This window comes from Monodelphis domestica, chromosome 6 (genome assembly GCF_027887165.1).
Source record: "Monodelphis domestica isolate mMonDom1 chromosome 6, mMonDom1.pri, whole genome shotgun sequence".
Lineage (NCBI taxonomy): Eukaryota > Metazoa > Chordata > Mammalia > Didelphimorphia > Didelphidae > Monodelphis > Monodelphis domestica.
The window spans coordinates 63,926,074-63,940,562 of NC_077232.1; the positions used below are offsets into that span (position 1 = coordinate 63,926,074).

Sequence of the window (14,489 nt, forward strand, 5' to 3'; positions counted from 1 at the left end):
CATCGTCCGCCTTTGTACTTGGAGGTCCTTTGGGGACAATATGAAGGCATTTCCTTTATTACTCTGTCCATTCTGGTGCCTAATTTGCTTTTCTCACTCATGAAATTCTCTTGCCCAAGAATATTAGTGTTGGACTCTTGATTTCCCTCCTAGAAATTCATTTACCCATCATCCCAGACGTGTGACCCCATTCATCTTGCTCGTCTCCACCTTCTCCTTCCCCTGTTGTTGGCTATTAAACAGACCTGAAATACACAGACTAATGTGTCTACGGCCCCATTTCTCACTTCTGATTCTCTTAGCGTGGAGGTTCCGTCAATTCATGTGTGTTTTCTGCTTCTTCATTAGATGCTCCAACAGTGCAGCAATCATTGAGTTAGACGTTAAGAAATTCACAGAGACTTAAGGGCCCATGCGGCAAAGGCAGCGTTTGAATAGGAAGAATCTAGAGACTGGTCATGGGAGACATTCATCGCTTAATACTATTAAATAATTACATAAAAATCAATAGTTTAAAAGAAATTACATGGCCAGTTGGAGCTACATAGGTTACACACCGCTTGTTTCTTTAAAACATCGTAGTTAGATTTCCTGGCTTGGTAAATAGAAGTCTTACCATATGGGAAAATATGCTTCCTGGACCACTCTCTATGGCATATTCAGACATCAATAAATTGGGCCTAAGAGAGACTAAGTCACTTGACTCTAGTCATACTACTACTACTACTACTACCACCACCACCACCACCACCACCACCACCACCACCTACTCTTCCTTTTCCTCCTCTTCCTCCTCCTCCTCCTAACTACTATTATTACTAACTGACTATTATGACCGCTGCTGCTGCTGCTGCTGCTGCTATTACTAGCTAACATTTATAGGGTACTCATTATGAACCAGGCCCTGTACTAAGGGCTTTACAATTATTTCATTTGATCCTGGGAGATAAGTACTGTTATTATCCCTATTTTATAGATGAGGAAACTGAGGTATACAGAGGTCAAATGACTTGTCTAGGATTATGCAACTAGTAGGTGTCTGAGGCCATATCTGGACCCAAGTCTTCCTGACTCCAGGCCTTGCATTCATTCCATAATAAATGTTAAAGGGAGTATTTGAACCTGTCTTCCAGGTAGAATATATCCATTGTTCTTTTTTATCTCAGGGAGTTTCCCTAGTTTTGCTATACAGCCTTTGCCCTAAAGAACTTCATTCATGGGACTTGTATAGTTAGAAAGAGAGGGAAGGAGGAATTACAGCAAACTCATAAACAATAACATGACCACACAAAAGTGCACAAAGGGAAAGGCATTCTGGGTAATACAGAAAGGAATTTTGGGTAATGTAGTTTTAGGGGGTTCAAGAATTTCCATTATACAGCTTCAGAGGCCTGGTCTTCTTTGAGTCTCTGGATCATTTATTCATATTCAAGGGAGTATGGATTTTTATTCCATAACTTAGTTGAATTGGAGAAAATAGTAAAGGAACAGTAATTATAAAAATGAATTTTTTTAAAACCTTTACCTTCCATCTTGGAATCAATACTGCTTATTGGCTCCAAGGCAGAAGAGTGGTAAAGGCTAGGCAATGGAGGTTAAGTGACTTGCCCAGGCTCACACAGCTGGGAAGTATCTGAGGCCAGATTTGAACCCAGGACCTCCTATCTCTAGGCCTGGCACTCAATTCATTGAGCTACTCAGTTGCCCCCATAAAAATGTATTCTAAAACAGTCACCTCTTCCCAGATATGCTTTAAGTGTAAAGAGGGAATCCTTGTAAAGCAGTGACCATTGATGAAGTACACGGATGCTCCAGCCTCCATGTTGGTCCTGTGTCCCAAGCAGAGCACTTGGTTTACAAATAGGAACAAAAAAAAATGAAAACCCCTTTTTGTTATGAGAGAGACCAACAACTCGGGCTTACCCTCTTCTGTGCTTTGCCTTTTAGTTACTTGATACATCAACCTATTACATAAGTAAGGAAGTTTTTTCCAAGTTTGATCTGGAAAATAAACTGTTGGTTTGGGATGTAAACATTTCCTCAGGGTTCTTCTAGGCTATACCACTATATGACACTACAAATTGAGAAGCCTGAATGAGGAAGGTTCTTTTATACTGTGGCCTACTCAAACCACATTTAGATGATTGATCAAGAGGTCATAGGAGCTAATGAAGCCCCTGGAAGGAGTGTGAAGAGAGAAGAATAAGGGGGGCTAGGACGGAGCATTGGGGAGAAACATAGTGAGCCTTATATGGAGGACAAATGCTCATTAGAGAGAATATCTTCTGAAGAGTGTTGTTAGCAGGTGGGTCAATGAAGATGAAAATTGAAAAAAAATCAAAAAAATTTTTATGAATAAATCATTGGTAACTTTGGAGAAAGCAGTTTCATCAAGTGATGGGACTGAAGCCAGATTGCAAGGGCCAAGGGAGAGGAAAGGAAGTGAAGTTGTGAAATGGGTCTTTTTCTAGGAGTTTGGCTAAGAAAGTAAAACAGATGTAGGACAGTAGTTTGAGGGTCAAGTGATACTTTTTTTTAAGGATGGAGAAGACATTAAAGGCAGTAGGGAAGAACCAGAAGACAAGGGGAAATTTAATATTATTAGCAAAGGAGAAGGGATTTAATCATCCCTCAATCTTCTGAAATAGAACATATGGGCTGGTTTTGACAAGGAGAATGTCATTTTATCATTAGAGATGGAAGGAGGAGGGATGATGAGGCCAATACATTTTGAGATGAGAAGAAGAGGAATGCGGAAGAGCCTTTAATTTGTCAGGAAAATAAGAGGAAATGTCACCAGAGAATGGAGGAGGTAGGTATACGATGCTTCAGAAGAGAAAAAGTGGGGGGCAGCTGGGTAGCTCAGTGGATTGAGAGCCAGGCCTAGAGATGGGAGGTCCTGGGGTTCAAATCTGACCTCAGACACTTCCCAGCTGTGTGACCCTGGCCAAGTCACTTAACCCCCATTATCTAGCGCTTACCACTCTTCTGCCTTGAAACCAATACATAGTATTGATTCCAAGAAGGAAGGTAAGGGTTTAAAAAAAAAAGAAGAGAAAAAGTGTTTTGGACAAGCGTTTGTGAGAATTGAAACATAGGATTAATTAGAAATAAGGGATTAATTAATTAATGAAGAGGATTGTCTTGCTGCAGTTAGGACCCATTTAAAGTTTTATAACATGAATTTATAATGTACTTTGATCTGAGAGGGTAGTACCAGTTGGCACAGTTGTGATTGTCTCTATGAAGTAGCAGAAGAGGAAGTGGATAGTGGTAGTAATCCAGGTTTAAGGCCTGCCAAGTGATGAGAAGCATTAGGACAAGTGATTCAAGAACAGAGGATGGTGCTAACAACGAAAAAGGTCTATCAGGAGAAAAATAATGTCAAAGAAAATGCACATATTTCTTCTTTAACTTGAAAATGATGGAAACATGAAAAAAAGGTAAAATATTATACTTTTCTAGAAAAGTAGACATTGAAAAAACTGAAGGTCTCAGAATTACTTCTGTGATTGATCTAGATTGGAAGGTTACTTACTATGAAGATGATGCTCCCAAATGTCTGTAAAAGTCCAAACACTTTTGAGTTCTTTGTTGGAGTTCTTTTTAGCTATGTTGATGGTTTATACCAAGCCATCATCATTTTTTGACCTGGTTGTTTTTGTGAACAGAAAACTGCCCTTTGTATGCTTGTACAGTTAAAGATTCAGTCTATGGCTACAAGAAACATTTTTTATTTCTGCAAAAAAGCTTAATATATGGAAAGCAACCTATCCTAGACTTCAGGACCATGCTCTAAGTTCCCAGCCTAGATGGAATAGGAAAGAAATTTACAATTTGACATTCAGCCTTGTTCTGAAATATATTCCCTAAAAAATAATGCAGTCAAGAAAAGGGAGAAGCTAAATATCTCAGAATCCAGAGTCTTAGATTGCTAGAGGCCATCTAGTCTAACCTACAGCTGAGCAGAAATGCCCTGGATGACCTACTGATCTCTGGCAGTTCCATGGAGCTTTGACATGCTCATTCTATCTGTTTTGACATGAGAACCTTGTTATATTGCCCATCTTCTCTCCTAGAGGCTCTGGGAGGTTTAATGACTTGACCACTTTCACAGAATATTAGCTCTTGGAGTTGGGAAGCATTCCACTGGCTACATCAAGATACTTCTACAACTCTTACTTGCATTTGGAACACACCTGACCAGAAATCATTTAGCTATCAATAGGAAATATTGAGTAAGAAGAAGAGACTGCTCCCTTGGCAGCTCATTTGACTTTTGATTGCTTGAATTGTTGGAGATTTTTCCTGATGTTAGGCCTAAAATTAATTATCTCTGTAACTTCATTCATTATTCTTAATTCTGCTCTCTGGATCCAAGCAGAACAAATAGAATCCCTGTTTCAAATGATCACCCTTCCTACTTGGGTATAATTGCCATACTCCCTCATTTCAGCCCTTCTTGAGCTTCTTGAGTCCCTTCAGTTGATCTCCATATGGCATGACTACTCCTTTCTGGGCATCCTCCAGTTTATCAATGTCCTTGTTAAAATGTGGCATTCCAATCTGCAAACGGCAACGCCAATGTGGTCTGATTAAAGGAAGTGCAATGGGTTTATTACCTAATTTCTGAACACTGTGCCATCTTAATGCAGGAGAAGGGAATATTAGCTTTTTTGGGCTGCCTTTGGCATTCTTGATTCTTATTCAACTTACTGGCTACTTAAGCTGCCCCTACCCCAGTCTTAGTCTTTTGTACATGTTAAGTTTATAGGATTTCCCATTTATCCTGCTCATATTTAAATTTCTTCTATTCAGGTAATTATTCTAATCTGTTACAATAATTTGGGATTCTGATTTTCTTCTGTGTTAGGTAGTCCTCAGCTTTGTGTAATACCAAAATTTTATTAGCATTCCATTTATGCTATCATCCAAATCTCTGGTAAAATGTTAAATAAAATGGAATGGACAGATCCCTGATGTGTAGCTCACTGAAGACCTCTTGCCCTATTGATATTGGCTTATTAATGGCCACTTTTTCCATCAACTTTGAATCCACCAAGCTGGATGGATATTTTAGCTCACTTCTTTTCATCTTGTTCCCTAGGCTAACACAAAATTATAGCATCATAGACTCACAGTCAGAAGAAATCTTAAAAGTCCTCTAGTATCAGTCCTCATCTTACAAATGGGGAAATTGTGGCTTGAGAGGCTATGGGACTTGCCCATTGTCACATAGGTAGAGACAAGGTAGGACTTGAATCCATGTCTAAGATAGAGTTATCATCATTTTCAAAATCCCCAGCAACTAGTTTTTCCTGTTGATCAGAATTAGGTCTAGAATAGCAGCCCCTCATCACTGCCTTCACTTTTTGGTAGAATGGAATTATCCCTGACAAGTCAAGAATTTATTAACCTGCTTCCAGAGTGAGCTCTAGATGTCAAAATGAATGGAAACCTCCCCCTACCCCATCCCTACAGTACAGGTCCCTGCTTCCCCGTGAGCTATTTCCTCAATCACTTGCCTCTTTTCTCCCCATGTCCACTGTAAACTCTCACAACATCATCTCTGCTTGGAGTCCTGAGGATTTTGACTCAAATGCTTCTCACTGTGCTTCATCAGACTTTCTTATGTGAATATATACTTACCTGTAAATATATAACATATTTAAAACCCTTACCGAGCACACAGTAGGTGGCCCTTCAGAAATGCATCTGGATTATTTCAGAAGCAGCCCAGGTATGAGGTGGGAAAGCTGTCTGAGAGTCAAGGAGCCATGGCCCCTGGCCCTGAGGGGCTTGTGTGACCGTGATCCAATCCCTGAGTTCTCTGGGCCCCAGGGAACTGACTCTAGGACTATGGGTCCCTTCCATCAATGTGCCCTGCGCTGAGCCCCGAGAGATTGCTGCCTAATTAACTGGGCATCTCTCTGGAGAAGAGCACTTTGCTCTTTCTAAATGGCAGTTTCTGCTGCTGTTTCAGGGGCGCTTTTTATTCGTTGGATGAGTAATGAAGGGCTAAGTTCTAGAAAGAGTTGGGGGGTCCGGGTTCTCTTGGGTGGGCTTGCTCAGCTTTCCTCCATACGAATCCCGAAGGGCATCAGTGCTCCTCCTCCTCCTGTGGCCAGCCCCACATTGAGGCTAGAGCTTCTGTGGCAGACCCTCCGACAGTTCCCATGCCCCAGGCGAACCGGATACGGGACAGTGACAAAGGTAGTTGCATCGGACTAGGGGATTTCTAAGGCGTCTCCCTCAAACCAAAGACCCCCTGATCCTGTCCCCCGGATGTTCAGAAAATGGCACAGACACAATACTTCAGCGCTGCGCTTCAGGCCGCCCCGCAGCTGCCCGCTTCGCTCTGCCGGAGCATTTGCACCTCGCGCCCGCCCGGAGGCAGGCTCCCTCCAGGGCCTTTCGGTTCTCAGCTCGGTGCCAAGGAGCCAGCCCCAGCCCCCCTCCCCCCACCTTGGTCTGAGACTTGTCTTTGTTAATTAACGCGCTCCCAATTAGGAGAGGACCCAGCAGACCCAGGCCGCGGGCTCTCGAGGAGGGAATGTTCTAGCTGCTCTTTGGAGACAGACGCTTGTAATTATGTGGACATTTAATTGCATTGCTTCCTCCCCACCCCTTTCCACCCTGTTCAGAGCTGCTCCGAGTGCAAGGAGAAGAGGCCAGCGCACATCCTCTGTACCTACTGCAACCGATGGCTGTGCAGCTCCTGCACCGAGGAACACCAGCATGCCAAGGACATGGCAGACCACTTTCTTTCCCGATCCCAGAAGGGATCTTCAGGTACCTACGGACATTCACACAATCTGCTCTACTGTCCTAGGCCAGGAGTGACCCCAGGGCCCTTCCCTTAGCACCCGGTGACTCAGAGCAAGGGTCACTTCCTGTCTCTGTGCCTCAGTTTCCTCATCTGTAAAATTTTGGGAATAGCGCCTCCCTGATGATTGCTATGAAGATCAAGGTGCTGAACCAAACTTTAAAGCTCTATATAAATACTAGCTCTTAATAACCCTACTCCTCCTGTGCTTTAAAATTTGCAAAGTAATTTTCTCACAAAGAGCTTCCAAGGTGTTACCACCAAAAGAACTGATAAGTAGAAACAAATAGGACATAGTTAATACAGATACATTTTTTTTTTCAAATGATACCTTCTCTAATGGAGGGGAACGGAGGGAGTTATCTGGATATTTTTAGAAGTAACAAAGGAACACATGAATTAATTTAAAAATACAAATGTCAATAGATGCATTTTACAGATGAGCAAAGGGGTTCTGAAAGGTTATCTGGTGCAGGATTTGAATCTCTATCCTAGCACCAACACTGTCCTCACTCTGGCACAGTGTTCTTAAATTCTCTTGGGGTATGGCATTTCCTGAGGGCATCAGGGACTAGCCAGCAGGCAGTGTGGTCAAAGTAAAGTGGCCCAGGGCCTTCTCAGTATGGTGAGGCCTCTCAGGAGTCTGTTGAATGAGAGACATATTCTTTTCCATCTGCCTCCTCTGAATTATTCTTCTCACAGGGGGAAACAACTTGTGGTTCTTTCTGTGTTTGCTAATTTAATGGCTGTCCCTTGCTGGGCAACTCCTCCCTGAAGCCATTGCTGAGCTTAGTTCACTGCTCCTGAAAAATTAGTCTTTTTTTTTTTAAACCCTTACCTTCCATCTTGGAGTCAATACTGAGTATTGGTTTCAAGGCAGAAGAGTGGTAAGGGCTAGGCAATGGGGATCAAGAGATTTGCCCAGGGTCACACAGCTGGGAAATATCTGAGGCCAGATTTGAACCCAGGACCTCCCATTTCTGGGCCTGGTTCTCAATCCACTGAGCCACCCAACTGCCCCCCCTGAAAGATTGGTCTTAATACAGAGAAGTGAAACTTTGAGCTGCCAGCCTCCTTTTCCTGAGAGGAGTTGGCAGTCTATGTTAACTCCATTGGAAGCTTGGTGCTTGGAGATGGAGACCTTTCTTTTCTTGGACTTCTTGTGTGTACCTTTGAAGGCAATGGAGAGCTTTTAAACCTTAGAATGTTAGAACCCAAAGAGATCTTCCAAGAGGCAGACAGATTGGAAGAGAACTCAAATTCAAGCCTTGCCTGAGTAGCTGCATGATCTGGACAAGTCATTTGAATCTTTCCCAATTTAAACTGGAATCTGGGGTCATTTTACTTACACCGATACATCTCATTTTGGATTGTTTTGAGGATAGCAACTTGGGCTGACCTTATCACGGCTGAAGATCCCAAGCTATTGATTTGGCCTTGGCAGATAGTGTGGTTGTTGGAGATGATAGCAATGAATATGTTGCCTGCAGACCAGTAGAGCTCCCAGAACTAAAAATAATCTTTGTTTCATCTCCAAATCCAGCTTACCTGTATGATAGGCAGAGCAGATGCAAACAACCTGATGTAGACCTGCTTGGAAGGTCAGTGGGGGGCAGCTCTCTGCCAGACTGTTTGTAGGAGAGGAAGGACAGCTAAGATTTTGTGGTTTCCCCTTGCATCTTTGTCTTGAAGCTTGAGACACCGGTGCACAAAGCTATAGAGACGTCTGTGGTTTTCTTGTCTTTGGTGTTGGTGCACAGACCACAGGATGGAAGTTTTTAGAATGCTAACTCCCTGAGAGCAGGATGCTGCTAATTCAACAGCATCCCTGTTTTAATTTTTGTCTTTGTATTCTCAAGACTTAGCATGGTGTCTGGTACATAGTAGGTAAACCCTTATTAGAAGCCTGTTGATGGATTGAGAAGAGTGGTTTTTCCCCCCATCATCCTGAATGCTTGGTACACATCATTTGAAACCTGCAAAAATGATTACGTAAGACCTAGATTCAAATTAGACCTCACATCCTTACTAATTATGGGGTCTTGGGCCCAGATTCCCTATCTAAAAAATGAAGCTAGATTTGATTGTGTCTGAAGTCCTTTTTAGCTCTAAATCTGTAATCCTCTGTTCTTCAATACTGGAACCAGTGTTTATTAAAAAAATAGAGAGATGGGGATTCACCATCTCATCATACATAGGCTTCACTTGAGAGTAATTTGAAGTAAATTGAATTCTCTTTGACTCTTGGTCTTCCCAGACTTCTCCCGCAATTTTATCATCCTCGTTTCCCTAGTTGACTTCCATCCCCAAATCTTCCATCTTCCATTGTTCCATTAGTCATTCTCTCCCTGATTCCTCCATTACTTGCCTCTCTCTTCAGCCTGAGAGGAGGTGGCATGGTGTTTTGTAGAGAGAGCACTGGATTTGGGCACTGATCATCTGAGGTCATTTTCTTACTCTGTTCCACCTTGGGCAAGTTCTTTAATTTCTCAGGGCCTCAGGTTACACTAGATGACCTCGAAGGCTTCTTATGGCACTATCCTATGTGCTGTCTATAGATTCCTCCACTATCTTCCTAGGCTCACCCTAACTTCACAGTAATTCACCTCTTCATTCACGATATGCAACTTAACTACTTCATCACTGCCTATACTATCTTCTCTCCCACCCAAGACTTATAGTGACTTTCACCTGTCTTTCCACTGTATGCTGCTAACTCACCTGCCACCCATTTCCTTACTCCATACTTATTTCTAACTCTCCTTCTTTCCCTACTATCTAGGTTAACCCCTAAGTCTCCTCTACATCCAGCTCTACACTACAGACACTCATCCCTCTGCTCAGAGATTGCTCATTTACCAATAGACTCCATGTTTATACCTCATTGCTTATCATCAGTGTTTCTGTTTGTTTTCCTTTTTCTGACATTTCTTATAAATGGTTACATGAAACACAAATAGATTTCTAATAGGTACTTTTTGATTATTTCAAAGAATTTACCTGGTTCTATATTAGAAACTGCCCAAGATTTCAAAAATAAAAGTCTCCTCCTTTTTTTCAAGGGTTTGAATACCCCTGGGATAACTGTCACTGCTTGGAAGATAGACTAACATTTGTCAAACAAAACTTTGTAAAAATGAACTACTGTCCATGGGCCTCTCCATAGTCACAGGTGGAAACCTCAAGAAACTTTGATAGTTTGAGGCAGTTTTTTGCTTAAATTTTAGAGATTTTTCTCAAACTGATGAACATAACAGGAGTAAATGTATTTACATTTTTTTGAAGTTCAAGTCAGTTTTTTCCCGTGGGGACCTTTCTATCCTCTCTTACACTTTGACCCATTTTTCTTGTGCATAGTATGCAGGGTTCTAGTCACATTTTCCAGCATGCTCTCTTTAGTTCTTCCATGAACTTCACTGTTCACTGTGAAGTTCCCTTTGCCAGCAGATCTCTTCCTCAGGCCCTAGGGCTTTGGAGTGGCTCTGGCTGATTTTTTTGTTCATCTCAGCTGAGAAGTAGTTGGCAGTGGGTTAAGGTAGTTCTCCTTTTCCTCTCTTGTAGGAATGGACAGTGGGTCCAATGACTCCTCTTTGTACTGCCCATTGCATGGTCAAGAGATTCTCAAGTTGTTCTGCGAGACCTGTGATGTCCTCACGTGCCATAGCTGCCTAATGATTGACCACAAAGATCACAGGTATTGATGGGGATGACTGGACTACTCAGGCAACCACTCTCAATGTTCTTATCATTAAGACCAGGGAAGGAACATGTAATATAAATCTACATATTCTACAGTGCCTTATTTTATCCTCTCCATCCTGATAGCTATTAGGAAGAACAAACATAGAGAATATAGGATCCATGGACACATAAAAAGTGGAAACTAAAAATATCCTTCTAGATCATTTAGTTAGAATTCCTATTTTATAACTGAGTGACTTGATTAAAGTCACATAATAAGGTTCTTAATTCCTAATCAAAATATCTTTCCACTATCCCATTCTGTTGGTCCTCCAAATGTACTGATTAGTATTTATTTAACCTTTTCCCCTGAGTAAAGCTATCCTCTAGCAGAGCACTGAAAATGACTAAAAGGGAGCAAAAAGGAGAAAGAAAAAATAGAAGCAAAAGGGCCTTAGTTCTAAATTGAAGCATCAGTCTTTGAGTACCTTGGAATTTGCTAGAACATCTTGGGAAATAAGAAAATACCAATAAACTGAGAAGTAAATCTGGGGGATACTCAGAGAGCACTTTTTCTTCCTTCAGCTCCATTGTAGGGCATTCTCCTATTCCCTAAGAATGCGTTCCAGTATACTGTTGCCTCTTTTATGCAGGTGCAGACATCTAGAAGAGGTTTTGCAAAACCAAAGGATGCTTCTGGAAAGTGTGACCACTCAGGTGGAGCATAAGAAAACTGGGTTACAGGCTTCTGCTAAACAGATTGAAGACAGGTACCTTTTTTGTTCATCCCATTTTAGCTTCAGTGGAGGTGGCTAGACATCTCTAAGGATCACTATTTTCAGCTTATCCCCTCTTTTCACATGAACCGAACTGAAAGACAGGTTGGCCACCCATTCTCTTTCCTCTTCTCTGCCCCCACTCAATGTCAGGGACTTTGGTCCATCCTCTGGGTTCCTCAGCGTAGAGTTCTATTGAAGTTCCCACTGGGTTCCAGAGCCCCGCAGGCCTCTGGAGCTGGTTTCATGAGAGTAGCACTACCCATGTGTCCTGATGACAACTCTTAGTGATAGTGGAATGCCAAAGGGAAGAACAAACATCCCCTACTAGTCACGAAATTAGAAGCATTCATTGTAAGCACCATGTTTCCAGTTCTATGGTTGATGAGTAAATAAAACCCAATAATGTAAAACTCCAAGCTAGAAACAAATCCCAGAAAGCCTGGCTGCCTTGGACAAGGATGGAAAGTGTACCAGGGTTTAGGCAGGCTTCTCATAATTCTGGGGAGATTGCTACTCATCAAAATTCAGTAGTCTCCATCTCCCTCCTTTTCCCACGGTGTTCTCTCCATGTTAATCCAGGGAAGACAGCAGATCCCAGCTGTAGAGAGATACTTGTCTCCCCTACAGCCACAACATCATCATAAATCGCATGTGTATAGCATTTCAAGGGTTTCAAAGTGCTTCCCTCTCTAAAGTCTTCCTCCATTTTCTCCTCTTTTCCTGAAGATGATCCTGAGCTCTTCCAGTCCCTTCCCAGATTAGAAACATTGAGTACAGGGAACTGAGGTTCAGCTTAGCTCTGCCCTTGCTCCTGTGTATTAGCAGGTTGCCATTATTGACCACAACTTGATGAATGCTTTCTGTCTCTGGAATTCACAAAGACCATTTCCTAAGGCACAGAGAGGCTGTAATCTGGGTCAGGTTGGGACAGCCCACACTGATAAAATCACAGATCCTTGAAGTATTGCCATCTTTTCTTAGAACAGATCTCAGGAGGTATGTTGGGAGAATGGGAATCCACCCTTTTGACAGAAGAATAAATGTCTTCTCAAAGTAATTTGTCCTGGCACATAGAGTAAACAATAATAATTTGTTCAGCATTTAGTGAACCCTTATTAGGTAGCTATGTACAGAGCACTGTGCTAACTAATGAGAGAGGATCGATGTTTAGATAAGAGAGCATGGATTGTGCAGTCCTATAGTCATGAGACCCATAAAGATAACTCTAATATTACATGGTTTCTAACATAATATGACATAATGTATCAGAGTTAAAAGTGAAAGTACTAAAATCTGAGGGTTGAGGGGGACTGAAGTTACCAAGGATGGGATCAGGGAAGACTTCATGGAATTACTGGGACTGAAATCTTTTTCACTATAGCAGCTTACATTACTTAGACCTTCTTATTCTTTTTTTTTTTTAATGAAAACCCTTACCTTCTGTCTTTCAGTCAATACTGTGTATTGGTAAGGGCTAGGCAATGGGGGTTAAGTGACTTATCCAGGGTCACACAGTTAGGAAGTGTCTGAGGCCAGATTTGAACCTAGGACCTCCCATCTCTAGGCCTGGCTCCCAATACACTGAGCCACCCAGCTGTGCCCAGAGCTTCTTTTTCTTAAGGTGGAGTGACTCCCTCTTCCCCCGTGTGTTTTTTTGGTGGGATGTTGAATCTGCTGAGCTTAGAGCTTATAGTTTGTTTGAAAGTCATGTGTTTTTGATCATTGGTTTGCTGATCAAGTATGATGGTTCCTATGCATGGTCCTATGCATGGTATTTTCTTGCTAAAGGAAATTCTCAAATTGTTCTCTGTCTTCCCACCATGTAGGCTGTCTAGTCTGTTAGTTTTAGCATTTAATTTCTCTTTTTGACTGATCCTCTGACAAGTGATGGAAGCCCAGGGGAAACAAGAGACTTAAAACACATAGTGATATCTTTGTTCTCCTTTTTAGGCTATTTGAAGTCAAGCATCTTCATAGGAAAGTAGAAAACCAAATCAAAATGGCCAAGATGGTTCTGATGAATGAATTGAACAAGCAAGCCAATGGACTTTTGGAACAGCTGGAGGTATGTGTTGGGAGAAGGTAATATGAGGACCACCATCCCTGATGAAATCTGCCTATTGTTAATTAGATCACATTTCCATGGCCCTTTATAGACCTCCCTTATATTTGTTTATCAATATCCATGTTTATAAATATGGTTTCAGTGAAAAATGAAGCTCAGAGAGGTTATAGCATCAAAGATTTAGTGCCAGAAGAGGCCTTCAAGGCCATGATCCAACTGCCTCATTTTTTAGATGAGGAGACTGAGACCCAGAAGGGTGAACTGATTTGCCTAAGTTAGTGTCTGAGGTAGTCTTTGCTCCTAGGCCATTTTGACTCAAGTCTCTCCCCACTCTGGTTCTTTCTCCATTCAGCCATAAAGGGATTTTCCTAAAACTCAGGTCTGACCACCTTCTCTACTCAAAAAAAAAAAAAAAATTAGTGTCCCTTTATTTCCTCCAGGAGCAAATGTAGAATGCTCTATTGCGATCAGAACCCTTCACAAGTCCCTTCCTACCTTTTCAGGTCTTTTAGGCCTTACTCCCTCCCATGCGCTCTTTGATCTAGTAACACTGTCCTCCTGACTGTTCCATGGATGAGATACTCCATCACTCAGCTTTGGCCATTTTCTCTGTCAGTCCTTCATGCCTGGAGTGCTCCCCCTCCTCCTCTCTGACTGTTGACCTCCCTGGATTAGTTTAAGTTTCAGCCCCCCTCTTAGTTCCTCTATTAAGATATTCTTACATGTAGCTTGCTTTGTCTATATTTGTTTGCATGTTGTCTTCCCAGTTAGTCTGTAAGCTCCTTGTGGGCAGGGATTATCTTTTACTTCTCTTTGTATCGCAGCTCTTATCACAGTGCCTGGCATAGTAGATGCTTAATAAATGTTTATGGATTGATTGGTTATCAAGCATTTATTAAACACTAAGTGCCAACTATATGCAAGGCACTGGGGATAAAAATACAGAGAATGAAAGAATTCCTCCTCTCAAAGAGGGATTATAGTCTAATTTAGATATTCTTATATGTTAAATGTTCTTCTATTCCCTCTTGATCCTACTCTTCTTCCTTTGATTATTGGTACACAGTGCCCTCAACTCTCAACGTTTGCTAATGCCCTGTAGTTTACCCCACACAGAAGGTGTCTGTCAGTAATCCAG

The 14,489-nt window shown here is 41.9% G+C and overlaps 1 protein-coding gene across 7 annotated transcripts in view; it reads left to right on the top strand.

Annotated features, from left to right (window-relative positions):
• TRIM66 (tripartite motif containing 66) overlaps positions 1–14,489 on the top strand; it is a 125,699-nt gene that overhangs the window by 48,042 nt on the left and 63,168 nt on the right. For all 7 annotated transcript variants that reach the window (XM_056802145.1, XM_056802143.1, XM_056802146.1 and 4 more), the window contains 4 exons: positions 6,645–6,792; positions 10,388–10,520; positions 11,161–11,277; positions 13,237–13,351. In XM_056802145.1, the coding sequence (XP_056658123.1) occupies positions 6,645–6,792; positions 10,388–10,520; positions 11,161–11,277; positions 13,237–13,351 (513 nt within the window). The remainder of the gene's footprint in view (positions 1–6,644; positions 6,793–10,387; positions 10,521–11,160; positions 11,278–13,236; positions 13,352–14,489) is intronic.